This window comes from Lonchura striata, chromosome 19, assembly GCF_046129695.1.
Source record: "Lonchura striata isolate bLonStr1 chromosome 19, bLonStr1.mat, whole genome shotgun sequence".
Lineage (NCBI taxonomy): Eukaryota > Metazoa > Chordata > Aves > Passeriformes > Estrildidae > Lonchura > Lonchura striata.
Window position 1 is genome coordinate 1,670,665 of NC_134621.1, and position 26,011 is coordinate 1,696,675.

Below are 26,011 nucleotides of genomic sequence, written 5' to 3' on the forward strand. Positions count from 1 at the left end.
TGGTGTGCAAAGCTGACCTGAGGGAGGAGTGGCCCTGCCAAGGCTGGGACTTCTGGCTGTTGTCACCAGTGACCATCAGAGCTGTCTCCAGCCCAGGCACTGCTGCTGACAGGGCTGCTTCAGTGAGGTGAGGGGAATACAAACCTCACCTAGTGTCCACACCCCTCAGGCAATCCTGCAGGTCATTGCTTGGGCAGCCCTGGGGACTCAAACACTTCTTTACCTCCAGAAATGTCACACTGGCACTTCTGTAAGTTTATAGATCCCATGGTGGTGGCCAATTTCTTCCTGGATGCAACTGGGCTGCCCACACAAGGTACATCCTTAACTCCTGAGTGACAGCAGGGTGTCTCTGCAGGGTTTGCAGTGCTTCCCTGAGGATTCCAAGCTTCCAGCTGCTCCCCAGCCCCACATCCTGCTCAGTTTTCCATCAGAATGTTGCATCTACTCTGCTTTCCCACCAGGGTTTTTTTAGCCCCCTCCCATCTTTTGTCCAGAGCTGCGGAGGTGGAAAGGGAAGGGAGTCCTGGTGGCTGAGCAGAGGAGGAGGAGGGAAGACAGGATCAAACATGCACAGGGGGGACAGAGTTTGTCTGTTTTCTCCTCTCTCCTGCCTCTCGGTCCCTGAAGAGCAGAGCCACCGCTCCTCCTGCCGTTTCAGCAGCATTTTGCATTTCCCTGAGGGATGGGAAAGCTGCATGTGAGGAAGAGTCAGGCTGAAACAAGGAACAGGATGGAGGACTTGTTTGCCATTGAGCTGATGCACATTTGCCACCTTTGGGTAGTGCAGGCCATCAGCAGGGTTTGGAGTCTACCCTGAGACTCCCATTGCTGCCTAGAAGGTGTCTTGGGAGTAACCTGGAATAATAACTTGGGAATAATTCTGCCTGGAGCTCTTCTGCCTCATCTCTTGGAGCTGTTTCTTCTCCATCCAGGATGAATTGACTCTGGCCCCGGAACCTCTCTGGCTCTGGCCACAGCTCCTGCCCATCAGCCCAGCAGAGCAGGAATTGGGAGGTGCTGCAGGACGTGGTACAAGGCCAAGCCCACCAAAGCATCCATTCCCCCAGAGCTGTGCCTGTCCCACTGACACAGCCGTGCCCAGGGCTGGCACTGCCACTCAGAGACATTTCTCAGGCTGCGTCCCACCTCTGTTCTGGTCTCTCATCTCCTCTCACTTCTCCGGTTCCCCGTGGCCGCTGATTTACGGAGCCTCCCCCGGCTGTGGGGAGCGTTGGGCACGAGCTGTGGTTGAGAACAGCTTTCAAGCTGTCAAGATAATCCTGCATTCAGCTGAAATGGAGCCGCATCAGCTCGAGCCAGGAACCACAAGGGACCTCCTGCGATTTCAGTGGGGTTTCAGCTTTCTCTGTTCCTCCCTCAGGCTGGCCCAGAACAGGGTGTGTTGGGAAGAGGAGATGACTTTTCAAGGGCCATCACGTCCAGGAGGTGATGCAGAAGCTACCTGAGCCTCCCTGAAATGCTTTTTCCATCCCTCCTCTCTCGAAGCTCCTGGCCAGCACTGCAGACCTGGCACAGGGTGGGTGCTGTGCCTGCAGAGTGCTCGGGGCCTTCACAGCTCCCTCACCTCTGTGCTGCTTCTCCTTCCTCCACCACCCCAATTTTTTCAGATCACCTTTTGCCACTGCTCTCTGGACAGGCTGCAGTATTTGTGTGCCTGGGAATGGCAGAGTAAACTTTGCCCTGTGCCAAAAACCCCTCTGGATCCCAGCTAGTGCTGGTCACTCTTGCCTGGTGTGCTGCTGGAGATGCCAGATCTTTCTGAGCTTCCTGGTGTTGTATTGGAAATGCAGGTGAACCCAACGGGAAGAAATGACAATGTCTGACTCAATTCAGAAGGCTGAATGATTTCTTTATTATAATTCTGCTAAAATATATCAATATACTATATAAAAGGAGGATACTAAAGCCGACATACTACTTTCTCTAACTCCAACACAACTCCTGGCCCTCTCTGAGAGTCCAGCCCCAGGTGGGTTGGATTGGCCACCAGGCTTAAACAATCCTCACCAGAATCCAACCAAGAACTCACTCCAGATAAACAATTCTCCAAACACATTCCACATAGGAAAAACAAGGAGCAGAAATAGGAATTGTTTTCTCTTTCATTTCTCTCAGTGCACCTCTATGAAAATCCTGAGAGGGAGAGAAATGTGCTTGCCACGGTGTTGTGCTTTCCTGGGTGATGTGGGAATGCACTTTCTCTTCATGGTGCCAGGGAGAAGCCTTCTCTCGTGGCTGGGGCTCTGCTGTGTGCTGGGTGACCTCCCCTGTGCTTGGGGAAGACTTTGCTACACCATTTTTAGGGTGAGAGTGCCCTCCTAAAAACCTGGTCACAGCCCTTCCATGCCAGCCTCAGGCTGAGGTGTCTGATGGCACTGGGTGTCCCTGGAGCACTGGGTGGATGGACACCATCTGTGGGAAGGCTCAGAGGAGTTGTCTCCCCAGGGAAAGCAAATCCAAATGTGTTAGGAATTTCCTTTTGGTCCCTCTGAGCACGGGGTGGGATCCTACATGGACACAGATATAAAAGATGAAAGGCTCTCTTCTCCTCAGGACCAAATCCTGTTTATTATCAGGATCCACCTCAGATCCAGGAGACACCTCCGGGGTAACAGAGGCATCTGGTGGTGTCCAGGAGGGAAAAAGAGTAGAAGAGGTCGAATGTCCCATCCTGGAGTGTTTTGAGTTGCGGGAAAAATGGGAACTGAGGGGCCACATCCAATGGGACACAGGTGAGGAGAGGGGAAGCAGGGAGCAGGTCAGGGAGAGCCCATCACACCTGAGGGGATAGGTGTGTGGGATAGACCAGTGTGACACAAACTCCATAGTGCAGTATAAAAACTACCCAGTGCAAATTCCCAACCACCCAGTGCAAAACAACCACTAAATAACTATTTAGTGCATCACAACACGTCAGGCCACTGAAGGGTGTGTTTGTCAGAGTGGTTTCCCAGCCCTGCCTCGTGGTCAGGCCGTGCTGTGAGCCAAGCCAGGCCACATCCACGAGGGCTTGGCCACCCACCCTCAGGACACACGCTTCCATCAGCCTACATGTTACTGCAGTGCCACGGCTGTCAGAGCTTCCCTTGTTCTTGGAAAGATGCTGTGGTGTGCTAATTAGTGGGAACATTTGGAATGGATGTCGTTTGCAAGTCCTGCTGCTCGTGCCAGTCCTGATTCCTCAGCCTGATTTAATGAGGGGTATTCTAAATAACGCCCCTTCTCCCTGCCTGGAGCTGCTAAAGGCACTGAGGCACAAAGTTGCATAACCCAGTGCTGCTGCTTGTGTGCATGCTTGAGAAGAAACAGCCACGGAAAAATCCTGTAACATTCCTGGGCTGGTCGGTCTCTTGGTATCAAAGCGTTTCCTGCTGGGCTTTCACCTCTGAATCCTAATCCAGCAGCTTTGGAAGAGTGGAGAGGGGTGGGCAGGGGCCCTGCGGAGCAGAAGACCCCTCTGAGAAGAGAGTGGGTAAAGGCTGAGTGCCACTGTGAGCCCAGAGGTGCAAGAGGTGCCTGCTTTAGTGTTCCTGCCCCGGGCTGAGCTGGGCTGTGCTGCTGGTTGCAGTCAGTGCAGATGTTGCTGCTCACCCAGCCCTGCTTCCTGGGAGCAGCCACAGCTCCCCGTGTTCCCTGGGACCCTCCTCTCACTCAGCATCCAAAGGCATCCCTGGAGGGGAACCCCCCAGAGCAGAACACATTCCCAGCCTAACCTATCCATTACTGCTGCCCTGTGAGCCCCCTGCCCCGCTACAGCTGGCTGGACCAGTTTGAGGGTAAAAACAAGTCATTTTGCTTTCTGGTGTGCTCCTCAATCCTCCGAGAGGCTGGCACTGAACTCAGAGCGTGCTGCAGATGGAAATCCTGCCAAGTGCTGGCTGACAGAGCTGACCCTGCCTGACAGGGCATCACCCCACAGCAGCTCCCACTGCTGCCAGCGCCTGTGAGGCAGCCCAGGGCACAGGGACCCCCCCACATCCCTGCTGCATTAAGGAGGTGTGAGAAAGGTTCACTCAGCGTGCCCAGCTCATGGGGATGTCTCTGAAGTGACACCTCTCCCCAGGCAGGCTCCTCGGAGAGCAGGGATGGCTGTTTATTGCCTCGTACCTCGACGTGACATTTGGACATTGCCCCAGAGCAGCACCTTGGCTCCATCCTATAGATTCACTTTATGACTCACCCTGCAACTTGATGCATTGTGTCCAGATAAAAGACACTTTATCCCTATGATAAAAACGGACAAAGATGATGTCAAAATAAAAGAATGTTTTCTCATCCGAATAAAAGTCAAAGCTGCCGTTCTTGGGGTTATTTTGCTTGAAAACCTCCAGAGAAAGCAAGACTTTGAGTTTTTACCATTTATAGTTAGTTGTAGAAAATTCAGCATGCAAAGTTTGCTATCTGCCTTCCTGCCCTGCTCTGGAGAGGAGCGTCCCTGTGCTGGTTACTGCTGGGGACGTGGGGGAAGGAAGGTGCCATCCTGGATGGACCCAAAGCCCAGGACACTGCTGGGCAGGGAGGGTGCTCTGGGTGCTCACAGCGTCCTGCCAGGACAGCTGTGCCAGTGTGGGCACCTGGGGGTTCATGTCACCAGTGAGGAGCTGTCCCTGCCCATGCCACCACCACCAGCCCGGGCATTCCCACAGCAGGATCGTGGCCAAGCACGAGGGCAGCGGTCTGAGGGACGGGGACGGCCCAAGCCCTGGGGGAGCTGTGTCTTCCTGGCCGTGCTTCACCGAGCAGGGCTTTAATTTTAGCAAACAATGCCAATTAGAGAGGGATTGTTCAATGGCTGCGTCTCAGTGGAGAGCAAGAGCTGCTGGCAGGGCTCTGAAGGAGCCCAGCTGGGGAGGGACCCTCCTGGGGCAGGGGGGGACAGCTGAGCTCTGCTCTGTGGCTGCTCCAGCTGCTGCTTGGAGGCACCACCGCTGCTCCTGCAGCTGCAGGGGCTCAGGCAGTGTCACTGCCATGTCCTGGGGCAGTCCTCTGCTGCTGGTTCACTCCCAGCTCTCCAGAGAGCCTCTGCCCCTGCCCAGCCACGGCTGCTGCAGCTGGGGAGGGTCCTGGGGTGGCCGAAGGGCCATGGAGGGGTGGCAGACCCCTGTGCTCTAGGGAGGGGGGCTGCAGCAGCAGGACCCACTGCAGGAGAAACAAGCACGGGTAGGAGTCGTGTAGAGGAGCATCCTTTGTCAAGTCTCATTTCAGAGGTGAACCAATCCCATTGTTTCAGTTAAATTGCTGCTATAAATGCAGTTAAAGCATTTTCTGGTGAAGGATCATGAATCACCCACACCATCAGACTGTGCCGAGGGAAAGTGCTCCATGGGAGCCTCAGGGTGAAATACCAATATTGGGGTACCCACAGCTTGTTGCCTTTGGTGTTTCTCTGGCTATAAAGTTCGACCCCTTCACCAAAATCGATAAATTTGTGACCTTCAGCCAAAATCCGTCATTCAGAGAGTGACAGCGTGGAGATAAAGGTGGTAGGACTGATGCTACTGAGGAGCCCTCAGAGAAGGTGAGGTTTTCTGAATGTGTCAGGACACTGGGCCCATCCTGAGGGCAAGCAGACCATCCCTCCTGCTGGCCAAAGGAATTTCAATCCCACTGCTCACTGTGCATGGTGATCCATGCCCAGCCTGCAGTTAATTTGCTAATTAAACCACTTGTAAAAAACTTGTAAAAAAGGTGAAGAGGCACCTCAAGAGGGAAAGGAACAGAATCACAGAGAGGCTGGGCTGCCTCCTTTTGGAAATGAAAGAGCCTGTTGGCAATGGCAGAGCTTCACATGCTGAGCTGGAATCACAACCCAGGGAAAAGGGGAACGGATTAAACAGAACGAGAAACGAGGGACTCTAAATGCTGTCTTCAACATTTCAGTAGAGGCCTCATAAATTTAGACAATTATGAGACGCACTTAGAGAAGCCCAAGACTATTCTGTTGGGGCAGGAGGGTGACTTTGCAAACAAAGAGTTTCCAAGGAGCTCTGGCGTGAGGACATCCCAGAGCAGCCTGACCTGGGTGACTCTTTAGTACTGGAAGGGGGAGGCTGGATGAATGGAGAGGGGTGGGAACACCACGTTCATTAACTCATGCAACACAGGACAAGACAAATGTTGCTTGGCTTCAGCCTCTCTCCTTTGTTGGATGCTCTGAACCCCGAGTGGCTGGTCCTGGAGTCCCTTCTGGGTGTTGAAGTGATGTGAGAGGAGGCCCTGGGCTGAGCCCCTCCAGGCAGCCGGGCTCGTGCTTTGGTGCTGGGATTTTCCACCACACTGCACAGGCCTTGCGCTGTTGTGCAGGAGCCTTTAAAGCAAAACCTAGAAGAAATACATTTCACCCTGTTCTGTGTGCTTTTCACCCCAGACTGCAGCAAAAAGAGCCTTTTCATTGTGTCAGAGTGCTGGTTTTCTGCTTCTTTTTTCTTCTGTTGAGATTGGGATTGAAGGTACTTGAGACGCTAGCTTGTGCTCAGACTCAGGTGTTTATTATTTCTTATCCATTATCTTATTATCTATTCTTATCTATTATTTCTTATCTATTGTTACAGTCTCACAGCAGTGAGTTTTGCACTATCTCACTAACAAAGCACAAAATGGCTAATTATCTCTTGTTATGAGGCCTTTTAAGGCTAAACCATCTAATTAAGAAATGACACCTAAATTATTTTCACTTTTAACCTAATAACTAATCATGCAAAGTCCACAATGAGGACTTTTCTGCCCAATCACAAAACACCACCCAAACGCATGAAGAAGATAGGAGAAGAAGGTGAAGAAGAAGGAAGAAAAGGGTGAAGAAGAAGATAGAAAAAGAAGGTGAAGAACAAGATAGAAGAAGAAGGTGAAGAACAAGATAGAAGGAGAAGGTGAAGAACAAGATAGAAGGAGAAGGTGAAGAAGAAGGACCAGCCTCTGCCCTAAAACCTCCATTTGCTTCATATTTATTTATATTCTGTATTCTGAGGGCGAGGCTCTGCACATCAGGGTGCTCAGGCTGGCATCATGGCAAGCTCTGGTTCAGGGGCACAGTGGGGTGGGTAGTCATGGGCAGCACCATCGCTCCCAGTGACCAGGAGCAGTGGGGTGAGTTGTGCCCTTTGTTGGGCACAACTGTGTCACCATGCCAGGAGGGACGGAGCAGGTGAAGTGGGCAGAGCTCCCAGGAGAGGGCTGGCAGGGCAGGGACTGCTCTCCCCAGGCTCCACACAGAGCCCCAGCCCGGCCCTGCAGCACTGGAAGCACCCACAGCATGCACAGCACAGAGCCCTGTGAGCGAGGATGGTTTTGCCTCCTCTGGGCTCTCACTGCTCTGGGCATCTCCTGTGCCAAGCACAGACACTGCCCTGGCTGCCAGGGAGGAGCTCAGCTCTGGGATGCTCTGGATGTGTGTGAGGACCCATTCCCAGCCTCGCCGTGCGGTCAGAGAGGATAAAGAAAAAGAGGCTAAAGAAAATAAGAATGAAGTAAAAGCTCCCTGGGTGCTCCCTGGGAGGAGAACGTTTCCCTGCCTCCCTTCTGCAGGAAGGTGAATGAGCCAGCACAGCAGAGGCCATTCATAAAGTGGATGTGGGCCAGGGGGACCTCAGGAGGTCACGGTGCCCTGCCTCACCCCAGCCCAGGCTGGGCATGGTGGCAGGCACAGCCCCTTGGCCAGGACCTGCTGCGAGGGATGGGCTTTGTCTTGCTCACACCCCTGCTCCAAGAGCAAATCCAGAGGTATTTTATCCTCTGTACATTTGTTTAAGGAAGTTTAAAAGCAAATTTGGCCCCTGCCTTTGAATCCTCGCTCCTATAAATTCAAACACCTTGGACAGAGCATGTCTGTGCAGTCTTACATGTGACATTTAGCTAAAACCACTTACAAACAACTTGCATTACAAGTTTATTCGTTCCCCACAGAATGTTGGCTCCGCTGAGTGTCTCACGAGCCATCTGCTGTGGGCGAGCTGCTTATCTTTGCTATCAGAGCCCTCTTCTAAATATTATGACCAAACAGAATTCCAAGAACAACATCCATCCCGCTGCACTGCAAATGCGCAAAGCCGATAAACTGTTTATGTATTGCCAGCTAAAGAAGTTGGGTTTGTCTGGAAGGGTTTGCAGGAGAAAGTCTCTTGGGGTGCTCAGAAAGAATGTGTTTTACAGGTGGTGCTGTGACATGGGGAGGACATCGGGGCTGCCCTTGGTCTGCCAGCCCTGCCTGAGCTGGTGGCACAGGGTGACACAGGGATGGGGACCCACCAAAACCAACAGCTCCTCCCCAAAACTGGACCCAGAGCCTGATAAGCTGTGGTGCAGCAGTGCTTGAGCACCAGCTCCTTGCCCAAACCCAGGGCAGAGCCCCTTGCCCATCCCCAGCAGTGGGGGACGAGCTCCAGGCCTGATTCCTGGGATGTCAGAGACTGCCTGCTGCTTTGTGGCTCTCCTGCCCACTCCTGCAGCCCCAGGGCAGCCCTGGCCTGTCCTGCTGGATCTCCTCAGCTTGGCAGGGACAGACAGAGGAGCTGTGTAACCCCTGCCCGCGCCAGCAGCAGGGCCAGCTCACCCTGGCGCCTGGGCCAGCGCCCAGAGCCCTGACCCCTGTGCCCCAGTGTGAATGATCTAAAGGCTTGTGAAATGCACCCAAAGTGTCCCGGCCCTTCCCAGCCCAATTTGGGTATCCCAGGCCGTGTTTATTCTTCCACACTGGGCTCTGCTCGTTGCCTCTCGGTGTCAAGAAACCTCGGGCCAAGGCTGTGAGCAGAGGTCAGTGTGGGCTGACCCGGCCGCCCCAGCAGATGGAGAGGGTTTCTTTTCCCTGGGGGACTGAGATTTAGGGACATTTTGTCTGCTGGCTGCTGGCGGGATGCTGCTGGCCCCAGCTGCCCTCTCCCAGCCCAGCAGGGTGGGGCAGGGCCACCAGGGCTCCTGTGTCACCCCTGGGGCAGGGAGGGCCAGGCAGGGTCCATGGCACTGGGCAGCAGCAGATGGGCAAGTGGCTCTGCCCTGTGTTTGGGCAAGGAGCTGCTGTGGGCATGGTCTCCCAGAGCTCCAAAGAGCCACATATTGGGCATTTTTCTGCTACATCCTCTCCTCAGCCACGCTCACCACAGGCAATATTTGTTTTTCCATGACTTCTGTCCATCACAGAGGGGTTTTTGCAGCTCTGGATCTCTTGTCCTGGTGTCATTCCCCAGGCTCCTCAGCCCCTTCAGCTATACTATGTCCCTGCACAATGCAGGTGTCCCTCCTCCTCCAGCCTCTTCCTGCTCTGGCCTTGCCATGAAAAATTGACAGGTGAATTTTTAGGAACTGTGTGCAGTTTTAGGAGCGTGGGGAGTGAGGAGCTGTGGCTGGGGTGGGGAGCTGGTGGGCTCAGTAAAGCCCAGGGCGAGGGCAGCTCAGCCTGGCAGGAGGAGGAGGAGCAGGAGTGGGGAGCTGTGATTTTATCCGGGATCCTGAGGTGACTCTGGGGCAGAGCAGGGCTATCAATGTGTCTGTGAATGGGTCACTGCTCAGCCAGGGTGCCAGTGCTGCTCTGCTGCCCCACAAGTGAAATGTTCCTTTTGCTAATGCTTGCAGAGGGTCAAAACCCCTGGAGAGGTGAGGCAGGGCAGCTGTAGGGAGCCAAACTGGGTCCTGTGGCTCAGCCAGAGGATATTTATCATCCAGCAGCTGAAAATTGTCCTCCAGTGGATGCAGGGATGCAGGTGGTGCCAGCCAGATGGAACAAACCCCATCACACCAACCACAGGCTGGTGGAGTGTGTGGAGGGAGAGGTCCTGGCACTTGGTGGCACTTGTGACACTTGTAGGCAAAGCTTGTGCCCACGAGGTCTTGTTCCTGCCCAGGTGGAGGCAGCAGGGGCAGGCACAAATCCAGAATCCCCTGGAGATGCCACCAGCCTCCACCTCTGCACTGCTCAGCTCTGCCCAGGGCTGTGAGGATCCAAAGCAGAAAGATGGCACTGCCCCCTCTCACAGCTGTGAAAATGTAAATTAAAACTGGCTACAGCTCCAGGAGGCCTGTCAGGAAGTGATCCCAGGGTTCATCCTTCCTTTTTCTTCCATGCTTTCCTGCTTTGGCATACAAAAGTTCATTTTTGGAAGGAAATCTAAGGGAAGGGGAGACAGTAGCTGATTTTTGTTGTGCTGGTACCCAGCCATGAGGAGAAGGAGGACAGGGAGTGATGAGGCACAAAGCCAGTTGAGAGGAAAGCTGCACAAATGCCAGGTGTGCCAGGGCTGGGGAAGAGGAATGCTGTGGGGAACAGCATCTCTGCGAGCGCTGGGGTGGGGCTGAGCTCTGCTGGGCTGCCCAGGCCTCTCTGCCAGCACCGTCTCTTTTGGGGGCACTTTGGGCTCCTTGCTGCATTCTGCCACCCCTGAGGGAGGGCAGGTTCCCTCGGGTCACTTCTCAGTAGCTCTGCAGGGACACAACGTCCATCTGGAGCTTCCTGGAGGCAACCACGTATTTAACCCACCTGTTGCTGGGGCAGGCACTGACCCTGCCATGCCCAGACCCTCTGAACACCCTGCCCAGGGAGAGGCTGTCCTTTGCCAGGCTCCCTGCCACCAGGCTGGAGATGCTCCCCCAAGCAGACCTCCAGCACACCAAGGCACTCCTTGTCCTGGAGGTTCAGCCTGGCTCCGAGCCTCATCCTTCTGCATATCTTGTATATATGAAGCAACTCCTTTTGCATAAAGATATGGAGTTTATTAGGAGCCATTGGAGCTTAGGAGCTGTCAGGAGTGGAAGTCAATTCTGTTTCTGACACGCAAAGAGCCTTTTATAGGCTGGAATGGGCACGGTACCCGGGCGGGTGCCTCTCCCTTGGCGCTCACTCGCCCCTTCCAGCACCAGCGCTGCCTGGAGCCTGATTCTCACCCTGCCCCTGCCTTGGGTCCAGTCCCCATCCTGCCGTGAGAGATAACGCCACAATCCAAGGAATCTCTTGAGCTGAACTCGTTTAAACACACCCACAGGCAGACTGGGCTCCCCCAGGCTCTCCTTCTCCCCAAGACGCTGATTAACCCTTGTCTCCTCTCCTGGAAGCTCCAGGAGGTGACAGGAGCCTCTGAGCTTCAGGAGCACTGAGCTTCAGGAGCACTGACCCCCTGAGCTTCAGGAGCACTGACCCTCTGCCTATTCTTCCCTGAAACTCCAGGGCTGCAGGAGCAGCTCCTCTGCTGAGGTTCCTGTCAGACCTGCCAGGGTTTTCACATCCCCCTTGGCTGCTCCAGAGTCTCCCAGAGCTCCAAAGAGCCACATATTGGGCATTTTTCTGCTACATCCTCTCCTCAGCCACTCTCACCACAGGCAATATTTGTTTTTCCATGTCTTCTGTCCATCACAGAAGGTTTTTGCAGCTCTGGGTCTCTTGTGCTGGTGTCATTCCCCAGGTTCCTCAGCCCCTTCAGCTATACTATGTCCCTGCACAATGCAGGTGTCCCTCCTCCTCCAGCCTCTTCCTGCTCTGGCCTTGCTATGAAAAATTGACAGGTGACTTTTAGGAATTTTTTGATCAGAATATTCCTTTCCTGGCCTGTGTCCAGGCCCCTCCCAGGGAGCATCTGAGGCTGCTCTGTTTCTCCAGAAGCACTGGCCATGAGTTTCAGTGCTGAATCTCATCCAGGAGCAGCTTGGGCATGGAGCTCACTCAGGCCCAGGGTGCTGAGCTCAGCTTCCCCTCTGGATCCAGGTGTGCCCCAGCTCCTGGCTGCTGCAGATGATCTGGCACCTCCTCCCAGCAGCTGGAGGTCGGAGCAGCATCCAGCCATGTCCTCCAAGCCCTGGGAAAGACTCAGAACTTTTGAAATCTGAAAAGTGGGAGAACGACCCCAAAGGAAGGGTCTTGATTTGTTTTCAGGACTGTCTCAAAGGAAGGTGGTTCTACCAGTGTTCAAAGCTTCAGCTGGGGGTGCAGGTCCCCTGTCCCTGGCTGTCTGGCTGTCCCTCCCCTGCAGAGGCTGCAGTTCCTGCTCCAGGCACGTGCATGTCCCACCCTGACTCTCTGCAAGCACTGTTCCCTCTAGGACGGTTCCTGCCTGCTGCAGCATCCCAAGGGAGCCTTCGGGACAGAGCTCTGTGACCATGTGTCACCCCAAAGCCTTTTCTGAGCAGAGGAGGTCCCGTGAGCTCAAACCCTCTGCCAGAACCCCGAGCAGACCCTGCTGCACGCTGCTCCTCGGGGACAGAGCCCTGCGAGCGCTGCGCCATGGGCGGTGGGAGACTCCAGCAGAGCTGGAGACACGTCACTGGGAATCTCACTCATTTGTAGCTCATTCCAGTTGCACAGCTGTCTCCTTTAAACAAAGTTTGCTCAGTGCTGCTTAATGCTGCAGCCGTGCCTGTGCCAGGAGAACGCTCAGCTGCAGCGTGTGCGACCGCTACCCACCGAGCCCCTCGGGGGATGCTGCTGATCCCACAGGGCTTGGCCAAGGATGGGCTTTGGAGCTCCATGGAGCTCCTGGGGACTTTGGCCCAGTTCTCCCACCACTGAGAGGTCTGGCCTGCCCAGCTTGTCCTGGGCTTTCCACAGAGACACCTCCTTGTGGCATTCACGTGCCCTCTGAACAGAGAGAGGCTGAGCTTGCGCAGGATTTCTCCTGAGAGGAGCAGAGAAAAGAGAATCAAAGCAACTCTTATCCCATTCCCGGTTTGTGCCCATGTAGAATGTGGTACAGAAATTGCTTACCCAAAGTGATTGCTTGATTAGATTTTGGTAATAGTGTTTTAGATTCATTGACCATTTGAATGCACAGCTGTGTCAGGACTCTCAAGCAGAGAATCACAAGTTTTGTTAGTTAGTTAGTGATATAGTTAATGACAGTTCTTGTTAGTGCAATATAGTTACAATACCTCCTCACCCCATCCAAGTCCTTTATTTCAGTCCTGCTCATATCCCTTTATTGTATGAGGAAACATCAGAGCAAAACAATGCATGCAGTGCAGAAGGAACTGATGGCAGTTAGAAATTACTCAGATAATATACACAATCCATAACACATGTGAAATTATACAATGATCAAGTACTATGACTGGCATATATAGTTATATATATGTATATAACATATGCATATATACATATATAACTTGGCAGTGGTGAGAGGGGACCAGGAAGGGACAGAGCTGTCCTGAACCCACCAGGCTGCAGGTCCTGAGCTCTCAGGGCTGCCTTGCTCCATGTCCCACTGTCAGGGCACTGGGGTCCACCCTGACCCCACTTTGGTCCGTGGCACAAGGAAGAGCCAGCACCAGGCTGGGACTCAAAGTCTGGCAAGATCCAGAGGAAGAAATTGTCCTGGGCTGTGCCTCATTGGCCCAGTAACAAACAGGAGTGCTCTGAGCACTTCAGGAAAGCATGCTGGGTGCCCACACCATCAGGGATGCACGTAAGCCCTGCTCCTGAGGCCCCAAGGTGCTGCTGAAGCTTCCCAGGTGCCCAGGAGGGGAGGTTTTAGGATATATTCCTGTAGGATCCTGCCAGTGTTTTAGGCAGGCTGTTCATAAGCGTTTTTGGACACTGAGCTCCCCATCAGGCCGTGCCAGGGCTGCCTCCCTCTGTCCCACTGATGGTGGGAGTGCTGCACAGAGCAGCAGCCAGCAGATTTATGGCCTCGGTGTCTAGACCAGCTCTGCCCTGCCTGGGAGGACAGGTACATCCTCCTGAAAGGCAGGAGGCCTTCTGGCCCTTCAGCTCAGAGCCAAGGAGAGGGAATGTGCCAAAAAGCATGCTGCAGCATCCCCCTGGGATATGGGGGGGTTGTCCATCAGGTCATCCTGCTGTGCTGCCTGCTGGGGACAGCAGAGCCCTGCTGAAATTTCCCCCTCTGCAGCACAGGGGTGGGATCCTGGCCCTGGGAATGGGTCTGCAGGGAGCCTTTTGGGCACTGGAATCATCTGCCCAGGGAGGTGCTGGAGTCACTGTCCCTGGATGTGTTAAAAAAAGCCTGGACGTGGCACTCAGTTGACAAGGAGGTGTTAGGTCAGGTTGGACTCCATCATCCCAAAGGTCTTTTCCAAGCTGGCTCATTGTGGGATTCTGTGGTTCTGTTGTTCTGTGGTTCTGGGATTCTGTGGTTCTGGAATTCCATGATTCTGTGGTTCTGGGATATTCTGTATTTCTGTGGTTCTGCGATTCTGTGGTTCTGTGATCCTGTGATTCCACGGTTCTGTAATTCTGTGATTCTGTGTTTTTGGGATTCTGTGGGGATTCTGTGGTTCTGGGATTCTGGGACATTTTGTATTTCTGTGGTTCTGGGATTCTGGGACATTTTGTATTTCTGTGGTTCTGGGATCCTGTGTTTCTGTGATTCCGTGGTTCTGTGATTCTGTGGTAATTAAGTGGGGGCTCTCAGGCAAAAATATGGGCGCAGGAATAACAGTTCTTTATTAGGGAAGAAAATAAAAAGATAAAATAAACAATGCAGCGAACCAAAACAACACTGACAGAGTCAGAACACAACCTGACACCCTGTTGGACAGGGTGTTGTCAGCATTCCAGTTGGAATTGTGGCTGCTGTGTTCCAGGAGTGTCAGGTGTGGTTCTGTTGGAGCTGCGATCCTGTAGAAAAAGGATGCTGTCTTCCTGCAGTGGAAGGGGAAGCTGTTCCTCTGGGAAATCAGTGCAGGAAAAGCCGTGCTGGTGTCCCAAAAACCCAGATTATATCCAGGTAGGAATGCTTGGCTCCTCCCTCTGGGCAGAGCATCTCCCAGTGGGATGTTACAGTTCTTATCAGCCATGCAGTGACACTCAATATCCCTGAGAGAGGATTGGTTTGTGGAGGAGATAAAGAAAACTGCCCAAATAAGAGAAGATAAGTGCCACACCTCTAAGAGGCAATGGAATAGATCTTGCTGTGCAATCCAGGACACAGGGCCAGCTCAGAGGGGACAGGCCCTGCTGCAGCCAGGCTGTCCCTGCCCACTGGGTGGTGACACATGCAGCAGTGCCAGGGTCGGTGTCTGGGGTGGGCACTGATGCAGCTTTGCAGCTCACTACTCATTTTTGCCATTTTTCAGGGGATCTGTCACAGGTGGCAGCACCTTTGGGTGTCACTGTGAAGATCTGTGCAACGTGCCCAATGATAAACCCACAGATGTGAATATGAGGGAAAATGTAAATATATACAATAGTTTTCCACAATTAAGAGATGTTTTAGAGCAGAAAAATTTCCATTTTTGGTGTAGGAACATCAATTTTATAAATAAAAAGATTTAAATAAACATTAGCATGGCTACATCAACACACACACACACACACACAGACACACACACACTCTCACTCTCACAAGTGCACTTTAAATAGGCTCCCACACTGTAATTTTAAATAGTACAAAACAAATGAATTCTCCAAATATTGTTTAAACTGGCACGGGGGGTTATGATGTCATTCCTGCAATAATCATAAACTTGTTTTCCTGTAATGAATATGATCTCTTTTCCCATTAACAGTTTATTAGGGCTTTTGGTGGGTGCGAGGCCAGCCCGGAGCTGTGGCTGCCTTTGATGCCTGCAGGCTCCATCCTTACACTGCTCTCAAATTGGATTTTCTCATCCTTTTTCTCCTGGGAAATGAGGCTCAGTGCCCAGCTGGGGAGGAATTCTGCACCTTGGTGGGGCCCTGCTGGCTCTGCCTCTGCCTCCGGTGGGAGCAGGATGGGGCAGGGGCAGGAGGGATGCTGTGCACAGGGAGCTGGGCTTGTGCTCACCATCCCCTCAGCCAGAGCTGGCCAGGAGCAGCCCAGCCCAGCCCGTGTCACCTCCCCGAGCCACGGTGTCACCAGGCAAGGTGTGGCACAGCTGAGGTGTGGGTGTGTCCTGGGGGAGCATCCCGGGAGCTCTGGGACACTCTGACACCTCTGCTGCCCCCTCCCCAGGGACACAAGAGTCAAACTGACAGAGATGGGATTTTGGGAATTAGGAATTGTTCCCTGGCAGGGTGGGCAGGCCCTGGCACAGGGTGCCCAGAGCAGCACCAGATCCAGCTGTGGTTGCCCCTGGATCCCTGGCAGTGCCCAAGGCCAGGCTGGAAGAGGCTTGGAGCAGCTGGGACAGTGGGAGGTGTCCCAGCATGGCAGGGGTGGCACTGGGTGGCCTTTGAGGTCCCTTCCAACCCAAACCAGTCTGGTTCTCCCTGAGGTGCTCATTGGGGGATTTTCTCCTGGGTGCCCTGCTGGGACAGCACCCGTGTCCCTGCACCTCCTGCAGCTGGGAGTGAGCACGGCACTGAGCTGGAGGCACCCAGGGACTGGCACATGCCACACTCACTGGGATCTTCTGCCCCTGGAGCCCTGGCAGTGCCCAAGCCAGGCTGGACAGGGCTTGCAGCAGCCTGGGACAGTGGAAGGTGTCCCAGCCATGGCAGGGAGGGGTGGAATGAGATGAGCTTTGAATTCCCTTCCAACCCAGCCCATTCTGTGATTCCAGGACAATTCCATGATTTCCCAGCCACCCAGGGCTGGCTGCCTCCTGCCCAGCACACGTGGCTGCTCCTGCAGCTCTGTTCATTCACACCAGCACCAGGACACGGTGTTTCTCAATGACTTAGAATAATATTTGGAAAAATCCATCTTAAGTATATTAGTCCACTAAGCCTTTAAGTCTTCACAAGGGCCTTAATTCCAAGGAGGCTGGTGCATGCCTGTGCCAAGGATTTTGCAAGGCAGTGACACAGAGGCAGCCGGGCTTGCTCCACGCCCCATCCTGCAGCCTCCACAATGGTTAACAAATGTCTTACTGCTGGAAATCTGTTTCTGCTTAGCTGGGAAGCAGTGGGGTTCTGAACCCTGCTTTGTAGCACCCTGCTGGCAGCTTTTGTCATTCCCAGGCTTGGCATATTATTGGAACTATTAAATGATGTTGCATTGCCTCATTGTATTCAGATTTTAAACATATTTGTAGGGCTTTGAAAAAAAAATTGTTCTCATTATTAAAGCAATGTACCAAATACCTTCTAGTAAATAATCTGTCCCAGAAGAGCTGGGCTGGAGAGCAATAAACCAGCAAAAGGGAAGGGAAAAAAAAAAAACTAGTCTGGAAGTTTGAGGGATGTAGAGCCAGGAGGAGTGAGAAGTGGGAAAGCACGGGATGATGCAGCTGCACTCCCCGTGAGCTTCTGTTCACAGGCACAGCCACCCAGCCTGGGCTCAGGCAGGGCAGAGCCAGCTCCAGAGAGGGGCTGGCAGCAGTGGGCTGTGCCCTGTGCCACTGGTGAGACAGCCACGATGCCCAGAGCAGCACCACACAACCTCAGATAGCTCCAACCACCACAGGAACACCACACCTCTCCAGAAGGCTGCAGGCGTCTGTCCTGGCTGTTCTTTGCCCAAATTTCACACCCTGATGTCCACGCACTGCCCTGGGTGCCCTCTGCTCCCTTGGGTGGCTGCTCAGCACCCCTGGGCACTCCCTGGCTCATTGCTGCCAGTGCTGCTCACCTGCTTTGCACAGCTGGAACATCTGGGGATGGGGCTGGGCCACAGCCACTGCCAGGGACACAAACTGTGCCACACACTGGCACCACCTGCTTCACCCAGCCTGCAAAACTCTCCTGCAGAGGTATTTCCACAGTCTGGCTGATTCCCTGAACTTGCACCTGCTGGCAAGTGTTTGTCTCCATGCATCCCATCAGAGCAGAGCCCAAATTCAGAGTTCAGTGTCCCCAGGCTCCAGCAGAGCTCCAAATACAGGGTTCAGTGCCACCCAGGCTGCAGCAGAGCCCCAAATGCAGGGCTCAGTGCCACCCAGCCCCTGTGCCAGTGTCCCCAGGCTCCAGCAGTGCCACCAGCCTCAGCACTCGAGCAGCAGGACTCTGACAGCACAGCCTGGGCCAAGGATACATTAGGTCAATCTTCTGGGAGCTGGGAAAGCACCAAAAAGCAAACAGAACCAAAACAACAACAGCACAACAAAAAGCCAGGAAGAAAGGAAAATAGCTGTGATGCTGTTATGATGTCTGTGCATGAGTATTTTTGCAGGGAAGGAATGCAGATGCATTTTTGCTGGGTTACAGCACAGCTCTCCACAGAGCAGCAGTGATGCACTGTAAACAGACCATGCTAAAACACATAGTTCTCTCTAGATCTTTCTGCAGCATTTTCTCTAAATAGTTATTTTGTAATAGGCATTTTATTTGCTTTGCTGAGTCCCTAAATAGCACGAGCCCGAGTTCAGGAACATGCATGTTCTGGAGTTTATTTAAAATCTCTTTTTATTTAGCAAACATTGTGCCAGGAGATGCCCCCTGCCCACCATGTCCAGTGCCCAGCTGGGGTCCCTGATGCCCTGCAGAGCCCCGGGGCAGCCCCCTCCCCACAAAACCATCTCCCCTCAGCCACAGGGGAAGGCAGGAGTGGAGCTGGTGTCTCTGTGCTGTGGAACCAGCAAAAAAGGCTCTCCAGGCAGACCTTTCCTCCTGCAGTGACAGAAAAAGGGCACAGGCTGGGAAAAGCAGGCACGTTAGAGCCCAAACTCTTGGGGATTGTTTCACAGAGCACCAGGCTATGAGAGGAGGCAAAGCCAAAAAGTTTAAAAAGTAAAAAGCAGTTTAAAAAACTTTTTTTTTTTTTTAAAAAAAAGGTTTAAGAATTTTTTTTAAAGTTAAAAAAGAGTTATAAAAAAGTTAAAAAGCTAAAAAGTTATTTTGTTTTATTGTGATTTTCCCTAGTGGCCTCACTCAGAGTGCTGGGTTTTGCCCGTTGTGGGCAGTGCAGCTCATCCAGCCCAGGCAGAGCTGGAGAGCAGCACTTGGGCTGGGTGAGGCTGTTTGGGTTTGGAGATCACGCTATGTAATTGCATGGCAAAGGGGAGCCTGCCCTTGTGGTTACCAGCCCCAAATGGGAATGGGAAGAATAGCCAAACTTTTCTCAGGCGTTGTAAATTGTCTTTCCACAAACCAACTTCCAGGAATAACAGCATGCTTTTCTAAACGATGCTTGTTTGCTCTCTGCACCCTACCCAGCCCTCCCCCTCCTCTGCTCTGCTTTTTATTCTTTTTATTCATTCAAGTGATGAAAACTTCGGGAATATTTTGGTGACTTTCACAGACATTTGTGATTTTTCCTCCTGAACTGCCAAAGTAAAAGCTGGCCTAGGCCAGCTAAGGCACTTCCACAGGGATTTGAGGATGGTAAATCAGAGAGGCAACGGCGCAGTGAAATCTTGGTTAGCAGTTACAATGCCATTTCCCCCCTCGCAAGGAACGGAAAGACAGAAATAACTCCAGGAAAGACTTTCCTGCCTCTGCAAAGCCCGTTGGAATTCGCAGCAAACCCAAAGCCTTTCTCCCCTTTCCCTCCCCACGTTTTGCTCGTTAGAGAGTCCCTGACACGAGACCTCGGCGCTTTATCTGATAGGAGCAGCTGCTGGATGCAGGAACAGCCCACCTAGGTCGTGTGAAAACTGGGGCTCTGGAGGGGCAGCGTGGTGCAGAGCAGCTCTGAATCATCCCTGGAGCTGTTCCTGGGCAGGCCACACTGGCTCTGAGGCTGGGCTGAGCAGCAGCTCAGCGCCGTGCTGCAGCCAGGGCACTGCCACCCACCCCAGATCCCAGCACAGGAACAGGGTCTGTCCTCACTGCCACCCACCCCAGATCCCAGCACAGGAACAGGGTCTGTCCTCACTGCCACCCATCCCAGATCCCAGCACAGGAACAGGGTCTGTCCTCACTGCCACCCACCCCAGATCCCAGCACAGGAACAGGGTCTGTCCTCACTGCCACCCACCCCAGATCCCAGCACAGGAACAGGGTCTGTCCCCACTGCCACCCACCCCAGATCCCAGCACAGGGACAGGGTCTGTCCTCACTGCCACCCACCCCAGATCCCAGCACAGGGACGGGGTCTGTCCTCACTGCCACCCACCCCAGATCCCAGCACAGGGACAGGGTCTGTCCTCACTGCCACCCCAGATCCCAGCACAGGAACGGGGTCTGTCCTCACTGCCACCCACCCCAGATCCCAGCACAGGAACAGGGTCTGTCCTCACTGCCACCCACCCCAGATCCCAGCACAGGGACAGGGTCTGTCCTCACTGCCACCCCAGATCCCAGCACAGGAACAGGGTCTGTCCTCACTGCCACCCACCCCAGATCCCAGCACAGGGACGGGGTCTGTCCTCACTGCCACCCACCCCAGATCCCAGCACAGGGACGGGGTCTGTCCTCACTGCCACCCCAGATACCAGCACAGGAACAGGGTCTGTCCCCACTGCCACCCACCCCAGATCCCAGCACAGGAACGGGGTCTGTCCTCACTGCCACCCACCCCAGATCCCAGCACAGGGACAGGGTCTGTCCTCACTGCCATCCCAGATCCCAGCACAGGGACAGGGTCAGTCCAAGGCTATCCTCACTGCCATCCATCCCAGGGTCTGTCCAAAGGGATCCTCACTGCCATCCCAGATCCCAGCACAGGGACAGGGTCTGTCCTCACTGCCACCCACCCCAGATCCCAACACAGGGACAGGGTCTGTCCGCATTGCCATCCATCCCAGATCCCAGCACAGGGACAGGGTCTGTCCCAGAGTCTCCTCCACCTCTGTCCCAGCTCTGGGTGGCTGGAGAAAGGTGTCCCTGGGGACAGTGAGGGGGTTCTGGCTCATTGGTCACCTCAGTGACAGGAGATGCTCCAGAGCAACGCTGGAGCCTCACACCAGAGGCCTGAGTAAGGGCTGGAATCCACAATTCTCCTGGCTCTGCCATCTGCTGAAGGGAGCAGCACAGTTCATGGGTCTGGCTGGAAGAGGCAAGGAGACCACGGTGCTGAAAAGAGGAGTTTTGGTTTTTATTGGTGGGACTCCTTGAGGAACATCCTTGAGATATAATACTTTTAAGTCACTTTAAGTCATGGTTTTGCTACCAAAAGAGAGGTGCTGGAGAAGTCTGCGCTGATTAAAAAATGTAAATAAAGGCAAAAAGGTGCAGTTGAAGCTCAAGGGGAACAGCACCTCCCAGGAGGTGAGGGAGGAAGAGTCTGTCACTGCAGGTGGGACTTGGAACTCCAGCTGTGAGGGGTTGTGAGGGGATAAACTGCGGGTGGAGGCACTGGAACTTGCCTGTCACAGGACAACCTAGTCATGAATATCTAAGTGTAGAAGGTGTTTCCAGCCATCAAACCAGGGAAAGCTTCCAAAGGAGAGAAATAAGGGAGGAAAAAGCCCTGGTGCCACAAAGCTCAGGGGCTGGACCCAGGCAGGGTGCTGGGTGGGCAGCAGCCCCATGAATCCCAGGAGGAAAGGAGCACAGGGCTGGGGCTGGGCTGACACAAACAGCTCACACTGGTCGTGCTGGCCTCGGGCACTCCTGGGGCAGATGAGCTGTGAACCACAGACACACTGCCACGACTGTCACGATACAAACACCCCAAACCCACTGCTGTGGGCCAGGGGGTCTGGCTCAGATTCTCCCCTGAAGTCAGACCCTGACAAGCTGGGCTGTCCTCCTTGATTAACGCTTTATTTCAGGGAGTTAATGAGTAGGAAAATGCTGCTAGGAGCAAGGGTTTGCTGGAACCAGAGCCAGCCTGGAGGCACCATGGTGCCATGGGGCAGATCCCCCAGAGGAGCCCTTCCAGGTGTGTTTCTGAGCCACTCTCTGAAATCCAGAAACCAAGAAACTTTCAGAGTTTTAGAGAGGCTTCTCTCTTACTCACAGATCTTTGGCACACAGGGCTTTATTTACAGTCTGCTAAGACCAAAGTGGGTGATCAGAACCTTCTCACGAGGTGGTGATGGTGCCCACACCACCTGGAGCTGCTTGGGGCAGGGGAAGGGTCCCTGAGGAGAAGCTCAGCCCAGCAGCATGGGCTGTGGGTGAGGAGGTGTCAGTGCTCCCCTGCACAGACCCCCAGCTCCCCAGGCACGTGCAGACACATGGCTGTCCCCTCTGCTGAACAAGGCAAAACATTGTCTGGGGCCTGGGGGCTGGCAGCTCGCTGTTCTCTGGTGAATTGTCCTGCCTGCAGATCCAGGGCTGTGCATGTTTCCATTTCCATACCCACTGCTATAACATCAGGTCCTGGGAATGCTCCCCCCTCCTGCACTCTTTCAGGGGGTATCCATGTTTCCAGTTAATGTGGGGTTTTTTGCCCTCACTAAAGAATTTTACAAATTGTTTGTTTATTGTGTCAATCTCTGCCTTTGTGAGCAGAAGAGGGAGCATCTGGAGAGCATCATGCACTCTTGGCATGGGTGTTCCTGGGAGGCTGAGCTCTCCCCAGCGTGAGAGCAGCAGCCCATCCCCGCTCCCCAAACCCCAGCCCGTGCTGGGAGCACATCGTTCTGCTCCCAGCTGTGCCAGGGCACTGCCAGGCTGCAGGGGCAACCACCACGGAGAGCCACTTCCCCTGCCCTGGGCCACGTCCCCAGGTGAATTCACCTGCCTGCTGCACAGCAGAACCATGTCTCTGAAGTCTGAATCTGGAACCAGCCTGGCTGGTGCAGGAGGTAAAGAGCTGTCTGCCCATGTGTGCCAAGGGCAGGCAAAGCTGCCGTGCCCACCCACCCTGGGGATCAGCAGCGCAGCAGCCAGCAGCCACGGCACTGAGGCAAGCAGCAGCTTCACCTCTGCAGCAGAATTTTCCATCACAAGAGAGTTTCATTGGAGGAAAAAATGAACTCTCGGTTAACCGAGAGGAAAATGTCACACAGGAACGCAGCAGTTTGGGTTGAAGTCTTATCTGAGCAGGTCAGGGGTGCTGGGGAGGGATTGTCTCCTGCAGGCAGGGGCAGACCACCCTGCAGTGGCCCATCACCCCTGGTGGGGTCACAGCTGGAGGGGGACAGCAGAGCCCCAGCCCCAGCCCCTGTGAGCCAGGACAGCCCTGGGTACTCCCCAGGACCTGCACACGCCTCTCCTGTCCTGCTGGGGCTGCTCAGTCGTGTCTGCTTAATTAATATTCATTAAGCCAAAGGGAAAGCTGGACTGCAGTCTGCTCGTTAAGGTACTGACCCGGGCTCAAGTTCAAGTGATTATTCCTTTATTTATGCTGTGGAAAGTTGCAGCGGGACAGGCCGTACAAACACGCTGCTCTCGAGCTCAGCTGGGGTCTGGGACACTTCCAGGCAAGTCCCCCCTCTGCCAGCACTGGAGAAGACCTTGGTCCTCCTTCCCACAGCCCAGCTGGTCTCGTGCCATGGCAATCCATTTGGGAACAGCTTTGGTTTTTCATGGAAATGTCTCGAGTTTTTGGGTTGATCCTGGTGTGGGGTGGGAACATTTTCTGATGCTTGCAGAGGTTTTGTTGGACGGGTGAGGATCTTCCTGCCCAGCACTGCAGCCAGGGCAGGCTGCTGCTGGCTTGGCAGCCAAGGTCGTGCTCAGAGACCTCAGCCCCTCGTGTGATGCTTGCAACAAGCACTGGCCCAGCCTTGCAGCTCTGGGGAGGCTCATCCCTCCCTGGGGACTGCTCTTTCCAGCCTGGGAGCTCAGCTGAGCTCAGGGGGCTGCCCCTGCAGCCACTCCCAGTGGCTGGGGTCACCTGGACTGGTAGATCACAGAATGGGTTGGCTTCGAAGGGACCTTAAAGGCCACCCAGTGCCACCCCTGCCATGGCAGGGACACCTCCCACTGCCCCAGGTGCTCCAGCCCTGTCCAGCCTGACCTTGGGCACTTCCAGGGATCCAGGGGCAGCCACAGCTGCTCTGGGCACCTGTGCCAGGGAAGGATTTCTTCCTGACATCCCACCTAACCCTGCCCTGTGGCAGTGGGAAGCCATTCCCTGTGTCCTGTCACTCCATCCCTCATCGAGAGTGTCTCCCCGTGGGATTCTTTAAAATCAGAGGGTTTTGGGCACGCTGCAAAAGGCAGGCTCCAGAGACAGCAGGATGGTGATTAGAGCTAAGCAGGAGCCATAAGATTTGTCAGTAGAAAAATTATACAAGAAGTAGAAAGAAAAGGCAAGTAGAACAATGGTCTGTGTATTAACGCTTGGGCCTCATGGAGAGGGTCTCCCCATACTTCCTGTAGCCTTTTCAGGCACTGGAAGGCCACAATTGGAACTTCTCCAGGCTGGACAATCCCAGCTCTGCCAGCCTTCCCTCACAGGAGAGGTGCTCCATGCCCACAGCAGCATCTCCAGGGCCTGAGGAACACTCACACCCTTCCCGTGCCCACAGCAGCCTGCAGAAGGACAAGGCCACATGTCTGTGTCTCAGGGGACACTCCCTGGAGGATGGGGATGGAAGTTCTGGCCTCCTCCAGCTTGGTGTGGAGTCTGGGGTCTCTCTGGTCGCTGGCTGGTGGCCACTCAGGCAGAACAGAGGTTGCCACCCAACAGGGCCATCTAAACCCCCCAGTCTCCATTCTGGCTGACCCCACAGCCTGTCCTGGGAGCCCACCCGGCCTCAGGCCCAGCTCAGACTGGGAGCACTGGTTTGGCAGGGGGCAAGCTGCAAAGCCCACGGGCTCATTGCTGCAGCCCAGACTGACAGCAGGGCTGGCAGACAGCAGGAGAAAACCCCTGGGATGATGCTGAGCTCTGGGAGACCCTGAGTGACCTTTGTTTCAGGGAGTTCACGAGCAGGAAAATGCTGCCAGGAGCAAGGGTTTGCTGGAACCAGAGCCAGCCTGGAGGCACCATGGTGCCATGGGGCAGATCCCCCAGAGGAGCCCTTCCAGGTGTGATTCTGAGCCACTCTCTGAAATCCAGAAACCAAGAAACTTTCAGAGTTTTAGAGAAGTTCTCTCTTACTCACAGATCTTTGGCACACAGGGCTTTAAATGAAGTCTGCACTTTGCTGTTTCATGGTTTGGTGGTTCCATAACCAGCACGCTGTCCCCAGTGCCAGGCAGGGAGCTCAAAGAGAGCTCAGCTTCAGCTCCATCACAGGCAGGGATTGGCAGGGGCTGAACCTCAGGAACATCCTGGAGGAGGCAGGAGGGTGCTGGTGTGAGGTGTGCTGTGCCCCATTCCTCTGGGCACACCTTCCTGCCAATTCATCTCAATGGAAACTTTCCATAGTCTAAATCTGTTTAGAAAAAACATTGAAATGAAACATTCTGCTGATGTCAAGATATTTGGCTTTTGCATTAGCTGGTGAAATGCCCTGATTTTTTGTTTTGACTTTTTGTTTCTGTATCCTACTGACTTTATTATTCCAGTATACCTCATAAAAATAAGAAGTAAAACAAAAAAAAAAATAATCCAAACTGAATTACTTTAGTTGGCTCTAGTGCCATTCTTCAAATTACATGAGACTGGCCAGTTGAAACCTTGTTGTTTTCATCCTGATTAGAGACAAAATCCAATCTCCAAAGGATGTAATTTTCTTTGGATTGGGATTGTGACCCTGCCAGCCCAAGATACAAATGTGTGCACCTCATGGAGCTGAGCTGGGAGGGGGCTGCAGGGGCAGAGGGGCCCCATGGTCAGTGCTGATGCTCTCAGCAATCCCCCATTCTCGGGGTCTGGGTGTTGGGGTGACCCCAGGAGTGTAAAATCCTCATTTCCAGCCCTGCAGCCAAAGGAGGAGTCTGAATGAGCAGGATCAGCTTCTCAAGGCTGGTTATTTTCCCTTCTCCAGAACATTCTCTCTCTGCCCTGCTGAGCTCTGTCCAGCAGGTTATCCATGACTTCTGTCTGCCCTCAGGGGGTGTTTGCATTTTATACCAAAAACTGCCTGTGCCATGTTTAGAATAACGTGCCAATATCTGTCATTTCTGTTGGGCAGTGTGTCTGTGCCTTAAACCAACAGAAAAGTGTCACCAGCACAGCAAGGCATGGAGGGCAAGGAGAAGGAGAAGAAGGTCAGGACACGCCCAAATCCCTCCATCTTGTCCCCTTGAACCCCATTCTAAAAACCCCAAAATTCCACTTTTTCACCCTGTGTTAACTCAACTACCACACTGCTCAAACCCTTGTGGTTTGTAAATCCTCACACAAAGTTGGCAGCTTTTTCCACGGGCTAAAATGGAATCCACAGGTGTTTGTGACTTGGTGCCAAGGTCTCTGAGCCCCTGCCAGGGTCTGGAGGCAGCAGGGCAGCTGAGGGATGTGCTGGGCTC

At 53.9% G+C, this 26,011-nt stretch overlaps 1 protein-coding gene across 1 annotated transcript in view; it reads left to right on the forward strand.

Moving 5' to 3' along the window:
* The first annotated feature begins 7,070 nt into the window (after nt 1-7,070).
* MYOCD (myocardin) overlaps nt 7,071-26,011 on the forward strand; it is a 29,112-nt gene continuing 10,171 nt past the window's right edge. Inside the window, exon 1 of the mRNA XM_077787431.1 lies at nt 7,071-7,110. Within this exon, the coding sequence (XP_077643557.1) occupies nt 7,071-7,110 (40 nt within the window). The remainder of the gene's footprint in view (nt 7,111-26,011) is intronic.